The 23,169-nt window shown below is 45.6% G+C and overlaps 1 protein-coding gene across 7 annotated transcripts in view; it reads right to left on the minus strand.

Annotated features, from left to right (window-relative positions):
- The window catches only part of DNAH9 (dynein axonemal heavy chain 9), a 399,480-nt gene that overhangs the window by 302,928 nt on the left and 73,383 nt on the right, over positions 1-23,169 (minus strand). For 6 of the 7 annotated variants that reach the window (XM_073310874.1, XM_073310873.1, XM_073310875.1 and 3 more), the window contains 8 exons: positions 15,680-16,550; positions 14,335-14,465; positions 12,850-12,976; positions 7,207-7,359; positions 5,972-6,097; positions 4,824-5,063; positions 2,776-2,936; positions 1,888-2,044 (listed from right to left, as the gene is read on the minus strand). In XM_073310874.1, the coding sequence (XP_073166975.1) occupies positions 1,888-2,044; positions 2,776-2,936; positions 4,824-5,063; positions 5,972-6,097; positions 7,207-7,359; positions 12,850-12,976; positions 14,335-14,465; positions 15,680-16,550 (1,966 nt within the window). Of the gene's footprint in view, positions 1-1,887; positions 2,045-2,775; positions 2,937-4,823; positions 5,064-5,971; positions 6,098-7,206; positions 7,360-12,849; positions 12,977-14,334; positions 14,466-15,679; positions 16,551-23,169 lie in introns of those variants that run through there. The other variant, XM_073310879.1, reaches the window with a different exon arrangement.

The raw sequence follows: 23,169 nt of genomic DNA on the forward strand, positions 1-23,169 counted from the left end.
ATTCCCTAGGATCCTCTTCATGAAAGAGACTCATGGGAGTAGGCTAGCACAATACTGAGATCTCCTAGTCTGAGGAATCTTCCCCTGAACTAAGGTGTGTGTGGGGGGAGTCCTCTGATGTCCTACTTGGTACCGAAGGCTGGAGACTTAAGCAAGTCTCAACTCTTGCTCTTGCAGCGGTGCCGGCAAGTGGCTCTGGTAGATCTTCCCCCGCACTGGCGAGCCAGGTTCATCAGAGATAATGGGATCCACAGAAGAAAAGGACCTGGAAGGGGGTGGAGGGCTACGATAGCCTTCACACAAAAGTTAGTCACGGTAATTGACCTAGTGGTAGGTATAAACAAACGGGTTTCTTCCGCAGTACCAATGCCTCAGTACTGGACTCAGCTGGAGTCTCTGCCGCATCCTTAGAAGGATGAGAAGTCTCCTGAGAGTGGGTCTTATGAGCTGATCTGCTCCTTGCTCAGAGAGGTAGATTGCTTTGCCCAGGGCTACAAATGAGGCAGTCAGTATGACCAAGATGCTCTGCAATGTGGATGCTGATGGAGGAAGCAGACCCCTCTGGAGCTGGCCATGCTCCATTAATAAGAGCTTAAGTCTAGTCTCCTTGTCCTTCTTGGCTCTGCCTTTGAAACTCACACAGACCGTACATTTAGAAGAGTTTTGAGAATTCCCCAAACACCACAGGCAGCTGGAGTGTCCATCACTGCAGGGAAAGGACCAGTGGCAAGTCTCACAGGTCTTAAACCCTGGGGACTGGGGCATAACAAATGACACTATAACACAAAACAAAAGATCAAAGAAGAGGAGGAGGGGAAGGAGCTTCCATCCTGAACATACAATAGAAGATAAATAAAATAAAAGCATCAAACAGAAACAGATAACTAAAAGAAACTCTTAAAAGAAACAAATGAAATAAAGAATTCACTAGTTAAAGTGGGAAGCTGAGGGAAGCAGACAGCAGAACTCTTCATCTTGAGCTGCAGGCAGCTGAGAGGGAACAGAGTAGCACTGGGCTTTGCTTCCCTGTCTGACCTCATTCAGACCACGAAGCACTGCTCTGTGCAGGCGTGGGCCTGCGGAAACTACTGTGCAGTCTCCAATTGAGAGCGCACGGGCGCACGCACATCTGACGGTGGAGCACCCACAGGGACATATACTTGAAGGAGAACGCTAACCGTAACAGAGCAAATACAGAAAGCGAATGGCAAAGTAATCTGGGTTTTGCAGTCACTGTCACTCTTTCAGACCTGACCCAATATGAAAATCCCTAGTTGCATTCCTTACCAGTAAAGTGTGCTATGTTGTTGTTGTTATTTATTTGAATTATTGTAGCACCTAGGAGCTGTAGTCATGGCCCAGGTCCACACTGATCTAGATGCTGAGCATTATTTATGGCGTGAATTACAGTACAGCCCAGGAGTCCGGTAATGGACCAGAACCCTGTTGCGCTAGGCACTGTACAAATAATGGGGCTCCTGGATGGTTACGTATTTGTCTTAAGCAAAACTGGCAAGTCCGGGGTGACTGCTGTAACTCCCGTGCTGGGTCAGCCTCAGGCCTTTCGTAGCCAGCCCCACCAGAGGCAGAGTGTCCCACAGGGAGAATGATCCCCGGGGACAGCAAAAGGCTGGCCTCTGCCTCACTAGAGCATTAGCCCCTGGGGAGCATATCCTTGGCTCCCCAGGGACTAATGTACATGCATGCAGCTCAAACTGGAGGAGGAGGAGCCTGACAGTTGGTAGAGTGGCAGATAACCAAAGGGACCTCACGCTGACCCATCAGATGTTCCTTAGTGCCTTAGGCTTTTGATACGTTTCAGCCCTGCCCCTCCCCCTGGATGCTCCCCTGACACAACCTAACCCTGGATCACGTCAGACCCAGTACCTTGTAGTCCATCTGTTCAGAGCAGTTAAACACATACACCATGATGCCAAGGGCGCGCCCCAAATCTTTGGTCGTCTCAGTTTTGCCAGTCCCTGCTGGCCCAGCCGGGGCGCCGCTCATGGTCAGGTGCAGAGACTGGGTGAGGGTGATGTAACATCTTCCAGCAGCAAAGAGAAAAGAGATCTGAATGAGTCAGAGCGCCCAAAGTGCAGAGTCACAATATCAACGTGGCCTACAGGAAGGCCACCGACACAGTGCAGGGTAATGGGACTAAACTCATGCGTGTTGAGAGAGCCCTTACTCTTCAGAATTGAATCTGCAAATGCAGAGTGAGTTTGCAAACTGAAAAATCCTCCTGTGCCATAGTTACTGCCTCTGCCTTGCTGTGCTTGCTCTAGGGGATACCCAGCATCCTTTGCCCAAACTCTCCGCAAGGGCTGGATTTTCACAGCAGTCTGATGACTCTATGCCCTCTGTGGCTTATCACGGAGAGGTGTGGGGCCAAGCTAGCTTAGCTGCAGAGGAAACCCAGCAACCTGCTAAGTGTTTCACACCAGCACCTGAGAGTCCCAGGTTCAGAGCACTCTGATTCACATCACTGTGCAGCGACCCCTTTTAGCAGGCCTAGGGGTGACACTGGTGGATTCTGAAGACCCCCTTGAGCTCTACAAGCAGTGCTGCACACCGGCAGAGGAGGTAGAGAGAGATAGTGTGTGAGCTGTGCTGTGCAGGGCAGCTGGAACATGGAGAGAAGGAAAGCACTTGTGAACTATTCTGATGTCCTAGCCAACCCTTCTATGCCACGCACAGTGGTTTCTTACTCCCACGTGGGAAGCTCTGATGCTGCAGTATGCCAGGAGAAGGATTCTAGACATTCTGGTGACCCACCTGTCCGTAAGGGGCGTGATCACGAGCCGAGGTGTATTGCCCAGATATTCGTAGGAGTACAGAAACTGGGCATCACAAATGTTTGCAAAGCAGTGCTTCTCCTCATCAGCCCACCTGTGCCGAAGCTGTGACAGCCAGATGAATGCCTGGGCACTGTCGACCTGCAAATGCACCCACATGTTCACTGACATTCAACAAGCAACAGGTTAAAGATGCTGGGCCAAGTGTAATCCTGTTATAAGTCCACTGGTTTCAATGGAGTTAACCCGTGACTGAATTGGGCCCAGTGTTTGATGATTACAGCAGACCTGGCAAGTCACTGAACTGCTCAGTGCCTCGGTTTCCTACCAATAAAGGGGAACAAATCCTAGGTCCCTCTCTTGCAGCAGGATGAGGGAACAGATTAAAGGTTCCAGGGCAGCATGGAGAAAGGTGCAAAGAAGGGCCTGAGAGAAGGTGCAAAGGGAAAGATGAGGCAGGAGGCAAGACAGAGAGCTGTGTGAAGCTATTGCAAGGGCAGCCAGAGCAGATGGGAACCATTTCAACCTCCCTCCCACCCAGCACACAGCCTCCTGCAGGAGCAGGACCATCCCAGATAAGAGGGGCCAGGCTCCTGTGAGAGCTGCTATTGAGATCAGTTTGCCGCTAACAAGGCTGAGCCCAAGGTGCAGAGAGCTCCACAGTCAGCCAATTGTGAAAACAGCGTGTCCGTCCGTGAGGCGCTGGTGAAGGGAGGGGTATGGATCCCAAGCCCTTTCAAGTCAATGGGGATCTTTCACCTGCTTTCAGTGGGCTTTGGATCCCGCCCTGGAGGGAGACTGAACAAAAGCTAGGGCTTGCATGAGCCTTTAAAGCACCTGCCTTTGTGGCTCCCTCAGGGGGTAGGCCCCAAAAGACACAGTCTGATGCTTTGTTCACATTTTAAAAATGCAACAACAACACTGCAGTGTCCAGTAGGCACCCCAGCATGTGTTTTATCAGCCCATTAACACACGCCTGGGCTGGTGGAGGCACAGGGTCACATAATACACCCACAGTTTGTATAAATGGACCAGTAAAACACAGCCTGTAATTTGTCTGTGTCATGGTACACTGCAGCACCACTGGTTTATTATCAGCTTCTCTCAAAAAATCAGCTTGCAAAGGGAAAATGTTCATGCTCTTACACGTGAAGAAAGTAATAGAGGGGACATGTGTCACAGGAAGGAGGACCGGGACACGAGTGCTATAGAGGGGACGTGTGTCACAGGAAGGAGGACCGGGACACGAGTGATATAGAGGGGACGTGTGTCACAGGAAGGAGGATCGGGACACGAGTGCTATAGAGGGGTCGTGTACTACAGGGAGGAGGACCGGGACACGAGTGATATAGAGGGGACGTGTGTCACAGGAAGGAGGAACGGGACACGAGTGATATAGAGGGGACGTGTGTCACAGGAAGGAGGATCGGGACACGAGTGCTATAGAGGGGACGTGTACTACAGGGAGGAGGACCGGGGCACAAGTGATATAGAGGGGTCGTGTGTCACAGGGAGAAGGACCGGGACACAAGTGATATAGAGGGGACGTGTACTACAGGGAGGAGGACCAGGACACAAGTGCTATAGAGGGGTCGTGTACTACAGGGAGGAGGACCGGGACACAAGTGATATAGAGGGGTCATGTACTACAGGGAGGAGGACCGGGACACAAGTGATATAGAGGGGACGTGTACTACAGGGAGGAGGACCGGGACACAAGTGATATAGAGGAGTCGTGTACTACAGGGAGGAGGACCGGGACACAAGTGATATAGAGGGGACGTGTACTACAGGGAGGAGGACCGGGACATGAGTGATAGAGAGAGTATGTGTAACACAAGGAGGAGGACTGGGACATAAGCTACTGGGGCAATAACACATTTTCCTATTTCAGGAAGATCAAAGATGGCACAGTTTTTCTTACTCCATTAATTCATTGGGAGATTTGCGCTCTAATATAAGACACTGGTAGGACACAGTAAATGACAGTGCTGAAAAGGCGTAATGTCTTGTGGTATATCGGCAAACCTTTTGAGCTATCATCTTAGCTACGACATCCCGAGCATGTACATCAATAGTACATATGGTCATGATTTTCTGTCTGTCACCCTTGGAGAGCTGACCGATTAGCATGGTGATGAGGGTATTCAGCTGGGTCACTTGCTTCTTGTAATATTCCTTCATTGCATTCTCATATCCTTCTTCCAGTCTGGTAAAGGCAATTCCAACTTCCGTGGTCCACCAGATCTGGGTACAGGTCAGTGCCACCTTAGAGAAGGGAGTTAGTTCATCATCCATTGCATAATAGCCCTGACACCATGTGTTGTATTTAACAACATGCTCTCGGCAAAGCTGTGGGGTTGTGAAAAAATCAAGCAGCTGCGGCATAAAATGAAAGTATTTCTCAAAGTGGTAACAACAACAGACACTGCAACATAGAGCTGCATTGAACTCGAACCCTGGGACACCAGCATCAGAGACAAGGACAAATTCAGCAGCTATTCATCAGTACATCGGTGTCTTTTACATGCCACAGGGTAGCAGGGGGAGGGGGTAGCAGACAAAGCAATTCACAGGAGGGGATGAGAACCTCCAAGATAAAGGAGGGGAGGGGTTGCTTTATTTCATTCGCTCACGTAGACTTTTTTCCTGCTGCACTCCTCACTCAGCCACCAGGCAGGTAAAGTATACTCACTCCCTCTGGCATGGGACTAACCCCTTCCAAGGTAACGAGCTCTAACACCTGCCAAAGTCTAAGTCCATGTAATCCTGCCTCAGCACAGGAGGATGGACTAGAGGACGCATACGGTCCCTTCCAGACCTATGTTTTTATGATTCCATATATGCAGCACTGACACTTCTGTATGCTGGTCTCATTCTACAGCACCCTGTCATTAAACACACAGATACTGTACCTGCACTGAGCTCACAGAACCAAACCACTGGGCTCTGCCTGAAACCCCAGCTCAGGAGTCTCCTATGACCAATGGAAAGCATGTCCTTGGGGCAGGTGGCACATCTGGAGTTCAGGAGCAGTAGCCAGACAGAGCTTCCCCACCCACCCCAGGGACTGACCAGAGGCCCTATACTAGAATAGTGACCCAAGAGGCTAAACTGAGAGCTGCTTTCTCTAGAGGGCCAGTCGAAGAGGAGACAAGTGTGACGTTATCAAATACCTGGGCAGGGTAGTCAAAGAGCCACTGTTCTCTTGGTTTCTCTTCATAAGCAGTCACTCCTTCTGTCATCTCATGTCTCACGGTAGCCCTCATGCTGTCCAGCACATGATTCAGCCAAATTTCAACCTAGCAAAGGTATTAAAACACAGTGACACGTCTGGTCCACTGAGGAACCTTGTGCAATAGGTAACTATATGGGACTGTATTAATGTCCTTTAACTGAATATTAAACACCCCCCATTGGTCCTAGGCCCAGGACTACTGAGCTGAGACTTGTGTCTTCGCCTTCGCATGCGTTCACAGGATTCTAGCTGGCATGAAATCAACACTGATAACGCAGTTGTGACATTGCTAGATCTCCAACTGCAGCAGCACTATTCCGAACTCCACCGGTGGGTAATTTGCTTCAATATCTTCCGTCGCCAAGGCCAGGAGGAGAATCGCTCATGTGACTTGGGCACAATCTGCCAGCACTCACACAAAGTCAGTGCTGGACATGGGGGGGAATTCTTGCTGTGACGAATGTATCACAGTAGAAGCTCTCTCCCCCGGCCGGCTCTCTGGGAATTCAGTGTATGTTGAGACACAACGTATCATTCTGTGCCCATCAACTGCGGAATTCTAAGGCTAAAATTAGAGCTGGTCAACAGGTTTCAAATGAAAAAAAAAATCACAGTTAACAAACAGCTTTCATGAAAATCCCTGTGATTTTTTTTCCCAAAATTGTGCCTTTTTTCCCAACAAACACCCCCGCCCCAAAAAAATCCTTGGTTTTCAGTTTACATTTTGTCAGGTTTAGGTTTACTTGACCCTTCAGTGCTTGAAAGAGAACAAGAGGAGAAAAACCATTGTCACTATCATGGGCAGACAGGACTCAAACAACTCAAAGGGGGGATGACCTGTGCAGTAGGGAGGTGCCATTTTTATACAACACCTTTTCCAACTTTTAGGACACTTTAATGATAGCTCTGCAGGCAGCCTGGGTCAGACAGGCCGTCTCATTGTTTCCTTGTACTCTCCTGTCTGTCTCCATCATTGTCTCTTGTCTGATGCATAAATTGTAAGGTCTCTGGGGCAGGGACCAACTTTGTGTTCTGCGCTTGTATAGCACCCAGTGTAATGTGGCTCTGGGCCATGACCAGGGGTTCCTAGGCACTACAACAACAGAAGATAGGGATAAAAGCACCAGCCACAATCTAATTCTGATGATAGGAAATGAAGCGGCTTCATCTCACCTGCCCGCTACAGTCACATGGCTCACTGAAGCTGACATATTCCTCCTCTTTACTGTACATCCCCAGGCCAGTTTTGGTCGGCTTTTGCTCAGAGTCCACCTGGAATTTCATCTTGGCCATGTTGTCAAACAGTTTGGAGAGATGGCGCTGGACCTGCACAGGGAATGGTAGTAGAGAGGTCATTCAGGTGGGAGGATCTATGTGCGCTCATCAGCAGGGCAGCTCCCTCAGTCAGGCTCCCAAAAGTTCACTCTCATCTCATCCCACTTTGGCCAGACATATCATATGATGGGCTGGTCACATCCTTCTGACACAGCAGGATTAACTCTGTAGCTCTGGAACAGACACAAGCACCATCTACTTCTTCTTCACTTAGAAAACAGAAATACCTTTCAGTGGCAATACTCTAGTAATACGATATATTTTATTCTTTATGTTGCAGTTACCTGCCATGGTACCTTTTGTACAGCACAAACACACCCACACCCCTACATACACACACACACACGCACACAAAGCAAACATTCTGAACATTAAGTGATCAGTCGCAGGTCAGCCTCACAAGGTACAATGATGGTAGAGCAACGGTGAGGAACCTATGCAGTCCTACGCTCAGGTTTTTGCTGAGCATTGCTGGGGGAGTACTGAGAACCCAGCTATCTCAGCCTGTGGACCAACAAGAATTGTTACCGGAAGTCAGTTTTGTGCCAGGGAAAGGTGCTCAGCCTTGGAGACTGAAGGCCTCTGCTCTTCCCCAGCAAAGGAATACTAAGAAGAGCAGCAGTGCAAGCTTAGTACGCTACAACCCACCATGATACCTCCACCTCACCGTAGAAGGGTCACCTCTACGAGTGAAAGACCAAGTCAGACTCCATGGCCTGTTCAAAGCTTGTTCAACTCAGTGGCTCAAAAGGAGCAATTAGGTAGAATTGCTCGGGAGGGTTTCCTTCACCATGAACATCTGTCTGCTGGAAGATGAACAGACCACCAGCGCTTTTTCCAGCCTTCGGACAATACAAATTTTAGTCACTGACCAACCAGTGTAGTAACCAGTTAGTTACAAGCAAACTAATACCGGAAGTAAAGGCTCAGGAACTTCCCCCCCAAAACATATGTTCTCAACTTAGGGTCACACCACCATGGAAGTCATGAACTGATGTCTGGCTGGTCACTCAGACCTGCCCTCCCCCTACTGCTAAAGGAGAGGGGCTCTCTGCTAAATCGCAGTAAGATGGAAAGGTTGAGAACCCCCATCCTAAGGTACCCAGTCCTCTGCTACAAGCACTGACTGTCTAGAAAACCATATAAACAAATGGATTTCTCCAGTCTATCACAGGTCACTGTCTCAGATAGAGAAAGGATTAAAAAATTTTCAAGCAGCATTGCAGAGATAGACCTTTATTAATATTTTTATGCTGTTTGGTTCCACTTATATTCATATTGAACCCAATTCTGGAAGGTGATGGGCTGCAAGTGTCAACTGGCACTCAGCACATGGCAGGATTGGCCTCCTGGCTTTCATGATCTTGAGAAAAGGTTTCTGTGGTTTATTTAATGTGCAGAACTTTCATCTTAGCGAATCATCCAATCAGATTCCTATGCCTAGCCAGTCTAGACAGACTCTATAGAACACTCTGACACTCAGTTCAACACCATCAGAAAAACCTTGGATATACCTGAATCTTTACAAGTTCAATGCCAGATCTGCTATGATAATATTGTTGTGCATTTAATCCTCTGTTAGGAATGATCAGACAGCCTCAGAGACTACAATGAAAAGGCCAAGAGTTTATCCATATTTTATCCTTCTTGACATTTACTTGATTTTATTGTAAACAGTTTTAAATAGGTATAACAGACAATGCTCACAGAATTCCTTCCAATACCAGTGAGCATTTCAAGGTGGTATTTTTTCTGAGTTTCTCCTGTTTTTTCCCCCTGTCTTTGTGGTATTGATCAAATGCACAACTGTGAGGTTTCAAGGGTTGAAAAAACCAAGGAGCACAGAAAAACTATAAGAAATATTATATGTCAGCAGAAAATAATGGCATTTCTATATATGCACTGAGCCCTGACTAACCTGAACTTCATATAATCATATATCTCCTTATCTGAAAGGTTTCTTAACTGGAAGAGATTCTCCACTAGCTAACAAAAAAATAGAAATGCTAATTGAGTCTGGATTGAGTAAAGTTCAGCATTCACTGTGAAAACGTCTGTCAATTTTACAAATCAATTTCAAGATGAATCAGAACAAGGCATCACAGCCCTGTTATTCAATTGCTAAAGAAAATGGGTTTAGCTGGAGCTTCCCGACTGACGGGAGGTATGTCTACACTGGAACTAGATGGTTACGTTTCCACTCGGGTGGATGTACACAGGCTAGCTCTGACACAGCTAGCATGCTAATAATAGCACACAGTTGCAGAGGCACAGGAGGGGCTGGCCACCTGAGTATGATTCCCATCTGAGACGCTAGGTACACACTCAGGCACTATCCCGTCCTGCCACCCACACCACCACGGCTACCCAGCTAGTTTTAGTGTTCTAGTGCAATCAGAGCTAACACATGTACACCTACGTGAGCTGGAAATGACACCTCCAGCTTCAGTGTAAGCACACCCTGGGCGCACACAGCTATCCCGCCAATATCCCGTTGTGCCGGCCAGGCGCTCTGACTTAGCTGTATCATGGTATAGACATCCAGGTGTTACCATGACGACAAACTCCTATAAAAGTAATAATCTACCTTACCTACATTGGTGGTATATTCACTAATGAAAAACAGAGCTAAGATTTTTCTACAGAATTTCTTACCACACACTTCCAGAATATGGGGATTCCAAAGCACAGCCTGTAACAATGAAGGTAATGCCTCCCATACAACTCCCATACAATGCATCCCATACAACTCTGCCCTGCTGGGGACAGGAAAAGGAAACAAAACCTAGGAACGCCACGAAATGCAGTTAAGGGAATTTCTTTAAACAGCAATATCATTGCAACTTTCTCTACAGTGCAGTTCCTCACCATGCCATCCCATAATCCAGTCAACCATGTGGATGTCACTCCTTGTAGCAAGAAGAAAAGGAGTACTTGTGGCACCTTAGAGACTAACACATGTGCAGAACATTTTCTTTTTGCGGATACAGACTAACACAGCTGCTACTCTGAAACCATTCCCTGTAGCAATACCTTTAGAATGACTTGATTGCATTGGCGAGTCCCTAGAAATACTGCTTCTGGAAGAGGCATTTCCTGCATTAGAACCTCCAGAACGAATGTCCCTGATGGTGAAACATCCACTCTATTAACCAAGGTCCGCATACACAAGAACTGGAACTCACAAGAGCTTGATCTGCATTTGCTTTAGCTAGGCTCATCATTTGATTGAACCCTGGATGGCCCATATTTTACAGTTCATACTGTTCTCCTTTGTGTGTAATGGGTCTTCTGTGGCTGCCTGTAAGGGAGAAACACCTGATGCATGTGCACTGCTTTCTAGTCAGCATCATCATTCAAGGAGCAGAGACTACTGGGCGTCTTGTTCAAACTGAAATATGCCACAGAGAAGTCACTTTAAACAGCACTGAGCTTTCCTGAAGGCCTCTGAACACTCTTATCCTAGAATCTGCCAACCACTGCCAGCCATATCCCCCCATAAATACACATCCATTTACAAGCTTGGCCTTGCAAAAACAGGTTATGTTTCATTTTCAACCACAGACACCTCAACCACTGCACTTTTTCTCACTATCAGCTCCATCCAGAAGCATAAATTGACCAAACCACCCCAGTGCATCCCTGTCAGAGTGCAAAACCCTTCACAAGAGCTGCTGCTTAATGCTAACCCACACTGAGAAAATACATTCTCCATGGAAGGTCAAATGAGTTCAAATGGGAACACTGCTTGTGTTGCAAGCCTGCTTCTCTGAAGAGAGCATCCTGCCAAGATTCTCAGTCCTGGCTCCGAGCTCCTCAGAGCCCAACTGCTGGGAATCCCCTAAGTATTCCCTTTCAGGCCGTGGGGGTAGAGTGCAGGCCAGGCCTCCTATTGAACATGCCATGGCAACGTGTCTTGAGTATTACTGCTGGCCTCCATTCATTCCTGCCAGTCCCTTTGACTGTGCAGGAGGCAGAGCTCCCAGAAAGGAAAGTCAAGATTGATGCAACATTGTGAGAGGGACCTACCATACCTCCACCGGCAACTGGTCCAGAAAAGTGTAAAAGAACAGAGCAACCTTGCTGGACAGGTTTCCTGGCCCAGGTACCTCGTAACTGTGGACCCTGCAAACTGTGCTTAATGTGTAGTGAAAGAGGTGCAGGGGCTCAAGCAATTTTTTTTACAATCATAACTGATGCAGCCAGCCCAGAGGTGCCGGGAGTATGAACTGTCAAGCCTAAAGGTGCCGGGGCTCAGCCCTGGCAAAATTAAGCACTGCTTGCTAATCCCTGGAGCGGGTCTAACAGGAAATGTTGATTGTATTTACACAGTAAGCTCTTCAGAGCTGGGACCATCCTGTACTCCACGTGTGCGCAGTGCCCAGCACAATGGCACTAGTACAGCACAAAACAAGGAATGAGAATGACAGCATCAGCTGTCTGGGGCACCTTTGGTGGGGATTGGGGAAAGGTCGAGTCCTCCCATGCCCTGCAGTCACTGTGCTGATGCTTCTCTGGAGTCAAGACACATTTGGCCTCAGAGGAGCTCTCCAGATAACTGGAGCCCTCATCAGCCTGTCCCTCAGCCTGCCCCTTCTCTCTTGGCACCTCCTGCCTTGGTCCCGTCTCCTGTGTGGAGACTCCAGCCCATCCAGAGCCAGAGATCGTTGCCATCAACCTCAGATGCCAAGGACACTGAGGAGCCATCAATTAGCAGGGGCCTTGGCTTCCTTTGGATGGAGCCCTGCCTGGCACAGGCATTGCTATCACTGAGCCTCGTGCTCAGAGATCAAGGCTGACTCAGATTTAGATTTGAGGATTTCCCCTTTGAAGCATTCTGAGTAGTGCAGCAAGGGTGGCACACGGCGTGGTGTCCCCGGGGGCCTAACTTCTCCCTTCTCCTCTACCGGATCAAACAACGCAAGAGCAAAAGGAGTGCCACCAGTCTCACATTAAGGCGCCCAAACCCAGGGTGAGAATACTGCAAGATGGAGCTTTCTGAAACGATCAGTTATTTTAGGTGCCTCCATTTTTGGGTGCCCAACTTGAGACTCCTTCAAGGGCAGGTGCTTGGCATTTTCTGAAAATGGCCCAAAACTGAGCCATCCAAATTCCCAGTCACCGTTGCAAGCTTTCGCTGAGATCTTTAGAGAAAGTCTGTTCCTTCAAACCTCAGAGCCTCCAAGAACAAAGTCTGTCCCTCGTACGGTGTCAAAAACATACACTAATCAGGCTTAAAGGAGCTTTATTAGAACAATCGGTAATGCTTCCCAATGTTTAGAGACGAGAATGTGATGTACTTGCTGCCATCTAGTGGAAAGTTATATACCAATAACTCCAGAGAAATTATCGTTCATGTTACTACTGGGGGGGAACAGAAAAACATTACTTTCTAGAAGAAGCTACAGGCATGTTCTGGGCTTGTCACTCTATCCACCACTCCACTGTTCAAAGGCAAAGGCAGTAATGTGTGAGACTTACTAGCTGCGGGTTGGTGCCATTGGAAAGAATGTCCAGTAAATCCGCAGAAGAAATGAAGTAAAATCTGGGAAAGGCCAACCTCTTGGTGTCCAAGTATTCAGCCAAGGCCTTCTCACACAGAGCCAATCTGGTGCAACAAAGCAGAGAAACCAAGTCCAGAATCAACACACATACATTCTGCTTAGCATCTAATATTGTAATTCATGTTCAGAGGCAGACTTTTGACCCAAAAAGTAAGAAGTGACAGAGGCCTTGTCTACACCTAACATTTATGTTGCCCTAGCTACATCACTCAGGGCTGAGAAAAATTTTGCACACTTAGCCCATAGTTAGGACAACCTAACCCCCGGGATAGACCTTGGTCAAGGAAAGATTCTTCCGTTGACCTAGCTACCACCTCTCAGAAGGTGGATTACCTATGTTGATGGAAACATCCCTTCTGTCGATGCACAAAGCCTCTCACTATTGCAGTACAGCAGGAGTGCAACAGCTGTGCCGCTGGGGTGGCTGTAGTATAGACATGGCTATAGACTCCAGGCTCTCCACTAGGGATATACCCAGTATTATTGATTTTATGTGGAAGGTGCCCAGATACTATGGTGATGTGAAGCAGTATAAAGCCCTCAGACACATAAGTTCAGAAGACTCCTGCAGTCTAACCCAGCCTTTTGGAACTACACACAACTCCCCCAACCATGTTCATGTTGGGATGAAATTGCTCAAGCTTGGTCTGACCTAAATCTGTTCAGCTGTTTGAGTTTATGAGATTCCGAACTTCCAATTTAAACCTTGTGACTTTTTGCACTCAAAACTAAAAATGGCTAAAATCATAAATTTCATATATAGCACTTAGCTACTCCTCAGTGAGGAATATGGGCTTTGTAGAGCTGAGAGGTTTGTTTTAAATTAACAATGTTATTAGTAGTGGAATACTACTGACCAAAACAGCCTTCACACTGAGTTTTCAAGTGTGCACTTCCCAGTCAAATTAGCACACTGAAACGTATTTATTTATCTGCCTCAGTGCAATAGGGCATTCCTCAAAGTATCTAGCAGTCTCATGTGGCAAGGCTATCTCTGCAGCACTGAGGGGGTAAATTTAAACACACCATAGTTAAAGGTCTCAAAAGAACATGGACGTAGCCATGCTGCAGATGGTTTGCATTTTTTAGGACTGGTTACACTGCTCTATAGAGATAGAACATACATGTAAGATGGGTGAGCTCACATTGCACTCAGCACCTTATGTTTTGAGTGTCTGGACTTCTGTGTACAGAACTTCTCAGCCTGAACATTGCGATAACAGCTTGTTGGGTTACAGATTGGTGGATCACAAACACAAAGTCTAAATAAAGTTTAGTGTTGTTGTGACTGGCTGAACAGAGATGGCCATCACCACCCAGTAGAGAGATCTGAGAACACAGAGTAAGTAAACTTATCGCAGCTAAATGCAGTGTCCCTCAAAGTCCGAAAAGTGTTACTAACCTGCTCTGAATATCCTCCAGTTGTTCATAAAGACCTGGCTTATTAGTAGCCTCAACGACATTCGGCGTTTTCTCCGCATCGTAGGCCAGTTCTTTAAAATCAACATCAATTCCTTCAAAACGCTTGGAGTCCTACAAATGGCAAGAGAGAAGCTACAGCCACCGGTCAAACACGCATTTCTTTACTGAAAAGACTCCATCATCTGGCCACATTGATGAATAAAGTTCTGCTTCTAGTGCACTTAAGTGAAGAATAAATACAGCCACATTCAAAATCCTGGCCTCACTGAAGTCAATGGTGAACCACAACCACCCCTGGACTTCAAAGGGATCAGGATTCCGCCCCAACCTCTCAATGAAATGCTCAGAGATTTCTTTGTCAACAAAACCAAAAGCATCTATTTGCCTTTAATGCTGGTGAAAAGAACCTGAATGGAGCTTGTCTGCACAGAGCAAGTACAGCAAGCTTCACGGACATTCCACCCCTGGCCAACGTGCTCTCACTCTCGATTGTGGTTTCAACCTCCCATGTCTGTTGGTAGCTGGTGTAAGTCACAGCAATGCTCAGGCTGCTCACACTTATAACAGGGGGTTGGCCCTGCACACAGAAACCAGTCTAGCAGAGTGCAAAAGCGAACTTTACACCCTGACACATTGCCACACACAGAACTGAGCTCTAGACTGTCTACACTGGGGGCGTGCAGTTCAGCTGGAACCTGGGGCAGATCCTGGATATTTCCCCATATACCCGCATTTACGTAAATCAATAATAGGACAGGAAACCAATAGTAGTTTAGATTTTCCTCTACAGGACACCAAAGGAGAATGAAATCCTGGTATAATTAATCTATACTGCTTTTCAGAGAATGAGCAGTGGAATGCCTGGCCCAGCTCTCTGTTAAACACTTTTACAGGGATACTGTCAGGGCTAAATACTGTCAGTGGCCCACACTTTATATCTGCAAAATCCATGTAATGATCTGTATTTCCTCTGCCAGCACAACCAGGCCAATATGTTTCCTACGATAAACAATGTCAGCAGCCCCACACTCACGTGCAGCCCTACAGTAACAAACTCTGTATGTGCAGTGTACAGGGGAGAGGGGAGATCAGTGAGGGCTTTCAGCCTCCTGGGACAACCCAAGAAAGAAACAAAAGCACAACCTCCTTTATCCAAATGTCCTGGGGATGCTGAATAAGCCCAGGCAACTAAGGGAATTTCCAGTGTGACAAGTAGCCACCAAAGGGTTTGTTGCATTTCAGACAGCTCTGGTTGGGATAATGGAGGTTGTCCTGCGTTCCTTTCTGACTGAGGAGAACATGACTCCTGTCATTCTGCTGCGCACCTCAGGAAGCTGCGCCCGGATATCTTCTGAGCCAATAAATATGCTTTCCAGGTGAGACCATGTCCGCTGCACTTCGAACCAGATAGAAATGACTGTGTCGGCTGTGGACAGCTTCTTTTGCCATCCGGATACTTCCTCTAAGAAGAAGGCAATATACTTGGATGTCATCAGATTCTGCAGCTGCACCTGGTTGTCTTCTAAAGTTTCAATGAGCTCCTCGTTGGATTTCAGCAGGGGGATGTTCGTCCGGGGGTGCAGTTCATACTGGAATTCCATGCTGCTCCAAGTGCTTTTTAGCTCTTTCAAGACTTTCTCCATGCTCATTTCCTTAACTGCTTTATCCACTATGCCCCGAACCTCATCCTCAAAGTTATGCAGGTTGAGCCTCAGGAGGTCGGCCAGTGTGGTGTCTGCATCCATGGTGAATGTCACACCTGTTGCCTGCATCAGCTGGTTCCAGTGCCTTTCCCGGATGGCGGGATTCTGAAGCTCCGCCACAGCCCTCAGAGATGTCAGGATGTTCTTCACCCTGTTGTCCAGCCCAGTGAATGCGTCCCACACCCTCATTTCTTTATCCAGGTTCCGAATATCCTTTGCAAACTTTTTGCATTCAAGGTCCATGTTTTCCACATTAATATCCTTCCATTTCGTGGCCTGCCAGTCGTTTATGCTAGATGTCACCACAGAGATCATATCCCAGAGTTCCTTGAGAAGACAAACTTCCTTCCTGCATTGCTTTAGCTGTTTATAATCAGGAACATTGACTTCAAACAAACCAGCTGATTCGTAAAGTGAGGCCATGGTTGACTCCATTTGTTTTATCTCAATGTGGTTTGCATCCAGCATTAGGTAAGGATTTTCAATGTCAAACCTATAAAGCAATTTTCATTCTTCATAAGTAAGATTATAAACACTTCAAATAAAATATAATGCAAAGCAGCTTGTACAAGAGACACAGTAAAGACATCACAGCTCTAGTATGCTCTAATGGTTATTCCCCATTGCAGAACTGATGCCATTTTAAATTCCCATTTGTACCCTCATTCTCTTTTTCAGAGCATAGTCATCTTTCTGCCTGTAGTCTCTACTAACATGGAGTTACGTGTTAAATAATGGCTAAATGGGAGGTAAAATTGTCAGAAACACTGATACTTTTTAAAAGGAAACAAAAAGCCATTTTTTCCTCTTTGTGCCCCAGATTCACATGCTCGCTGTCAGTCTGAGGTACAAGCTAATGGCAAGACAACTCAAAAAGCTAAGTGGCTCACCCATTCAAGGGCCATTACAACCGATCTGGTCAATGCAGCTGATTCTACCCCAGCCTCCAGAGAATGACATTTACAGAAGCAAGCCCAGTTCAGTGGGGTAGAGTTATTCCTCTCTCATGTGCGCAGGGGGGATTTTATGAATGTATTTTATCACACTGCTACATGAGTGCAAAGTAGTGTGCTTTAAAGGAGAGTCACTTTCACTAAGGAGGGAGACACAACATGAAGGGAACTCTCTTTCATTCATTTACACAAGGTTTCTAAGAGCATTTCCATTCATAAGCCTTTGTGTTTCTGGCCAAGTAGGCCTCTAGCTATAAAAACTGTACAACTATTGGAAGAATGTTCTTTATTCAATGCAGGAATCAACAGGAAAAGATTAAAACAATGCTTGGACCTGGAGCCCGGGAAAGCCTCACTCCAGGCTCAAAGCTGCTCTGCTGGAGCCAGGGAGCTGGTCTACGCTACAAAGTTATGCAAGTGGCTAGGAGTGCAATAAATCATCCTATCCCCCTAGCTGACACAGCTATACCAGAAAAAAAAAAAGTGGAGATGCAGCTGTGCTGACTGAAGAGTGCTTCTGCCTACATCTCTCGTACACTTGCACACATCCTACACCAGCACAACTCCTCCTTCTGTTGACATACCCTGCATTTACACTAGGGGCTATCCTGGCATAGTCTGGGGGGCAAAGAAGCACCTATAGCTGTCTCCCTAGGTCCCAGCACTGCCATCATCCTGGCAATGGGGGGGTACTGTGTATCCCACAACAAATAACAGCAGTATACCTAGTAGTAAGGGGCACTTGAACTACCCAGACATCCACTGGGTAGTAATCTGGCAAAACACAAAATGTCCAGTAAGTTCTTGGAATGTATCAAGAATGACTTCTTGGTTTCAGACGGTGAAGGATGCAACCGGGGGGGGCAGATGTTTTAGACTTGATTTTGACCAACAGGAACGTATTGGCTGTGAATCTTAAGGTGAAAGGGAACTTGGTAGAAAGTGATCATAAAATGATAAGATTTCATGAGTCGAAAGAAAAGAAGGAGTGAGAGCAGCAGAATAAGAACAATGGACTTCAGCAAAGCAGACTAACAAATTCAGAGAACTGGTAGGTAAGGTCCCATAGGAAGAAAATCTAAGGGAAAAAGAAGTTCAGGAGAGCTGGCAGTTTCTCAGAGAGACATTATTAAAGACACAACAGCAAACTATGCTGATGCAAAGGAAAGAGATGACAAATAGTAGGAGGTTAATATGGCTCCCTTAGGAAAGCTTTAATGACCTGAAAATCAAAATGGAATCCTCCGTAAAGAAGAAGCATAGAGAAATTGCTAGTGGTGAGTACAAAAGAAGAGCGCAAGCAGATAAGGATAAAATCAGAAAGGCAAAGCCACAAAATGAGGTACACATAGCGAGGGACATAAGAGACACTAAGAAGAGGTTATATAAGTACACTAAGAGCAAGAGAAAAATGAAAAGCAACCCCATACTCTGGGTGTCCCTAAACCCTCTGACTGCCAGAAGCTGGGAATGGACAACAGGATGGATCACTCGATAAATTGCCCTGTTCTGTTCATTCCCTCTGAAACATCTGACACCGGCCACTGTCAGAAGACAGGATACTGAGTTAGCTGGACCATTGGTCTGACCCAGTATGGCCGTTATTATGACCTTAATAAAAGTGTAGGTACTCTACTCAGTGGGGGAACAGAGCTAATAATAGATGACACTAAGAAGGCTGAGCTGTTTAATGTCTATTTTGATTCAATCTTCACTTGAAGGGTTAATTGTGACCAGATGCTTAACACAATTAATATTAACAACAAGGCGGCGAGGAACACAAGGCAGAACAGGGATAGAAGAGATTAAAGAATATTTAGATGAGTTAGATTTATTCAAGTCAGCAAGGCCTGATGAAATTCACTTTAGGGTATTTAAGGAACTAGCCAAAATCATTTTGTAACCATGAGCAATTATCTTTGAGAACTCATGGAGGATTGATGAGGTCACAGAGAACTGGAGAAAGGCAAACATAGAACTTGTCTTTAAAAAAAGGAGAACAACGAGGACCCAGGAAATTATAGACTAATCAACCTAACTTCAATGCCTGGAAAGATACTGGAACACATGATTAAACAATCAGTTTATAAACACCTAGAGGACAATAGGGTAAGTAAAAGCCAACATGGATTTTTCAAGAACAAATCATGCCCGACCAACCTAAATTTCCTTCTTTGACAGGGTTACTGGCCTAGTGGGTAGGGGAGAAGCTATAATTGTGACAGATCTTGATTTTAGTAAGGCTTTTGATACAGTCCCACATAACATTCTCATAAGAAAACTAGGGAAATATGCTCTAAATTAAGTGTACAAGTAGTTGAAAAAACATACTCAAAGAGTATTTATCAATAGTTCACTCTCAAACTGAGAAGACATAGCTATTGGAGTCCCACAGGGGTCTGTCCTGGGTCACTTACTATTCAATATTTTCATTAATGATGTGGCTAATGGAGTGGAGAGTATGTTTAGAAAATGTGTGGATGACACCAAGCTGGGAGGGGTTGCAAGCACTTTGGAGGGCAGGATGAGAATTCAAAATGACTTTGATAAATTAGAGATGTGTTCTGAAATCAACAAGATGAAATTCAATAAAGAAAAGAACAAAGTACTATGCTTAGGAAGGAAAAATCAAACTCACAACTACAAAATGGGGAACAACTGGTTAGGTGTTGGTACTGCAGAAAAGGTCTGGGGTTACTGCAGATCACACATTGAATGAGAGCCAGTAATGGGATGCAGTTGCAAAAAATGATAATATTGTCACCAAAAGCACCCCTGTATTCACACCCCACACATTATTGTAATAATCTTTGTGGAAAATATGCCTTGTGAGGTATCATTTAAAAACTAACACCACATTGATCATTGATATTCATATGTAGCCTATGCACGAAATGTGTATTATGAGTTATGAACTAAAGCTGAAATTATGACTACAAGGGGTTACCAGTCTGGGAGAGGATAAATCTGTTCCTCAGAGACAAAGGACAAGCTGACGCCTCTAGCCAGGTGTCATCAAAGCTGATTGGCCATCACCTCTCAAGTGGCCATTCTTTGGCAGGAAGGGGGCAGGAACAGATCAATGTGCATTTTAGCAACAACATGGAACCTCCTTCACCACGAGACTCCATGTCTCCGTCGGAAGGAACTTTATCTAGGGGTAACCCTCAGGTACATACATTTTGAAGGGTGAGTGGACTTTAAAAGTGAGGGACAAAAACACCCAAGGCTCTCTCTCTTTCACCTAAGACAACAAAGGAACCAGCCTTTTGACTTTTTGGGGGGGATCCTGACTGAGAATTTGGGCAGCAATGTTGCTGGGATCCTGTGGTAAGGATTTGACCTTGAACCAAGACTAGCTGGTTACATTTTAGCAACTAGAAAGTGTTTTATCTTTATTTCTCTCGTACCCGTTTCTACCTGTAATACCTTGTACTTATATGCACTTCAAATCTCTCTCTTTGCCATTAAATAAACTTGTTTTATTTTTTAATCAAAGCTAACTCAGTGCTGTGTTTAAACTGAACTGCTTGGTAATGCCAAGGGAGAGGATTTAAAGTAGAAAACTGTTGAATATCAAACCCTTACAGGGGCAACAGACTTTTAATATGTGAAATGCCCAGGAGAGAGATTGACAGTGCAGAACACAAACATTTGGCACTGGGAGTATGTTGGGATCATCCTGCAAGTAGTAACCCAGGCTGGTGGCAGCCAGAGTGTGGCTGGTGTTGCTGATAGGCTGCTGAGGCCAGAGTTGCTGGACCACGACTGTGGCTATACACAGACATTCAGGGTGTGACTTGCATGCTGGTAGGCTGTTTGTGAGCAGCCCAGGTTGGGAGCTACAATGGCAAAGTATTGTGAGGCACCCGGGGTTACAGGGCAGTGGTGATCCTGCCTAGTCTTGATTGCTCCTCAAAATGTGACAGGTGTATTAATCAGAGTGTGTCTTATGGAAGGTAAATGTCCTGCTCTACTCAGCTCTGGTGAAGCCTCAGTGGAGTGTTGTGTCCAGTTTGGGGCACCACACTTTAACAACAATATTGACAAACTGGAGAGAACACAGAGAGCAATAAAAATAATAAAAGATTTAGAAACTCTGACCCATGAGGAAAGATTAAAAAACTGGGCATATTTAGTCTTGAGAAAAGAAGACTGAAAGGGGACCTAATAACAGCTTTCACATATGTTAAGGGCTGTTATAAAGAGGACAGAGTGCTCTCTGTCCACTGAAGGTAGGACAAGAAGTAATCAGCTGAATTTGTGCAGCAAGGAAGATTTAGGATAGATATTAGGTAAAACTTTCCAATTCTAAGGATAGTTATGTATTTGAATAGGTTACCAAGGGAGGTTGTGGAATCCCCATCACTAGAGGTTTTTTAAGAATAGGTGAGACAAATACCTGTCAAGGATGGTCTAGGTATACCGGGTCATAAGAACGGCCATATTGGGTCAGACCAATGGTCCATCTAGCCCAGTACCCTGTCTCCAACAGTGGTCAGTACCAGAGCTTCAGGAGGAGTATACAGAACAGGGCAATTTTGAAGATACTCACCTCTGTCTTACCTTCCTGGCTTCTGTAAGTCAGAGGTTTAGGTTCGCTTCAAGCATAATGTTGTATCACTGACCATCTTGGCCAACAGCCATCGATGAACCCATCCTCTGTGAACTTGTCAAATTCTTTTTTGAACCCAGTTATACTTTTGGCCTTCACAACATCCCATGGCAATGAGCTTCACAGGTTAATTGTATGTTGTGTGAAAAAGTATTTCCTTGTTTGTATTAAACTTGCTACCTATTAATATCATTAGGTGACCCATTCTTCATATTATGGGAAAGGGTAAATAACACTTCTGCATCCACTTTTTCCATACCATTGTAACTATCACTAAAATCAGACTCTGTACCAGATGACTGGTGGATAGCTAATGTCATGCCAAGTTTTTTAGAAAGACTCCAGAGGCAATCCTGGCAATTACAGGTCTATAAGCCTAACTTCAATACCAGGCAAGCTGGTTGTAACTATAGTAAAGAACTGAATTATCAGACACAATATGTTGGGGAAGAGTCAATACAACTTCTGTAAAGGGAAATCATGCCTCACAATCTATTAGAATTGTTTGAGGGTGTCAACAAACATGTGAAAAAGGTAGATCCAGTTGATACAGTGTACTTGGACTTTCAGAAAGCCTTTGACAAAGTCCCTCACCGAAGGTTCTTAAGCAAAGTAAGGAGTCAGTCATGGGACAAGAGGGAAGATCCTCGCATGGATCAGTAATTGGTTAAAATATAGGAAAGAAAGGATAGGAATAAGTGGGCAGTTTCCACAGCAGAGAGAGGTAAATAATGGGGTCCCCCAAGGACCTGTACTGGGACCAGTGCTGTTCAATATATTCATAAATGATCTGGAAAAAGGGGTACACAGTGAGATAGCAAAGTTTGCATATGATACAAAAATACTCAAAATAATTAAGTCAAAGCTGACTTTGAAGAGCTGCAAAGGGATCTCACAAAACTGGGTGATGAGGCAAGAAAATGGGAGATGAAATTCAATGTTGATAAATGCCAAGTAATGCACATTGGAAAAAAATAATCTCAACAATACAAACAAAATGATGGGGTCTAAATTGGCTGTTATCACTCAAGAAAAAGATCTTGCAGTCATCATGGATAGTTCTCTGAAAACATCTGTTCAGTGTGCAGTAGCAGTCAGAAAAGGTAACAAAATATTATGAACCAGTAGGAAAGGGATTGATAATAAGACAGAAAACATAATGCCACTATATAAATCCATGGTACACCCACACCTTGAATACTGCGTGCAGTTTTGGCTGTCCCATCTCAAAAAGATATATTAAAATTGGAGACGGGCAACAAAAATGATGAGGGGTGTGGAACAGCTTCTGTGTATGGGGAGATTAAAAAGACTGGGACTGTTCAACTTGGAAAACAGACTCTTAACTCTCCACAGTCAGCTTTGGACTTAACTATCTTGAATAATTTTGTATCATCTGCAAACTTTGCACTTCACTGTTCACTCCCTTTTCCACATCATTTATGAATATGTTGAACAGCACAGGTCTCAATACAGATCCTTGGAGGGACCCCACTGTTTAACTCACTCCATTCTGAAAACGGACCATTTATTCCTGCCCTTTG

Source organism: Lepidochelys kempii, chromosome 14 (assembly GCF_965140265.1).
Source record: "Lepidochelys kempii isolate rLepKem1 chromosome 14, rLepKem1.hap2, whole genome shotgun sequence".
In the NCBI taxonomy this organism is placed as follows: Eukaryota; Metazoa; Chordata; order Testudines; family Cheloniidae; genus Lepidochelys; species Lepidochelys kempii.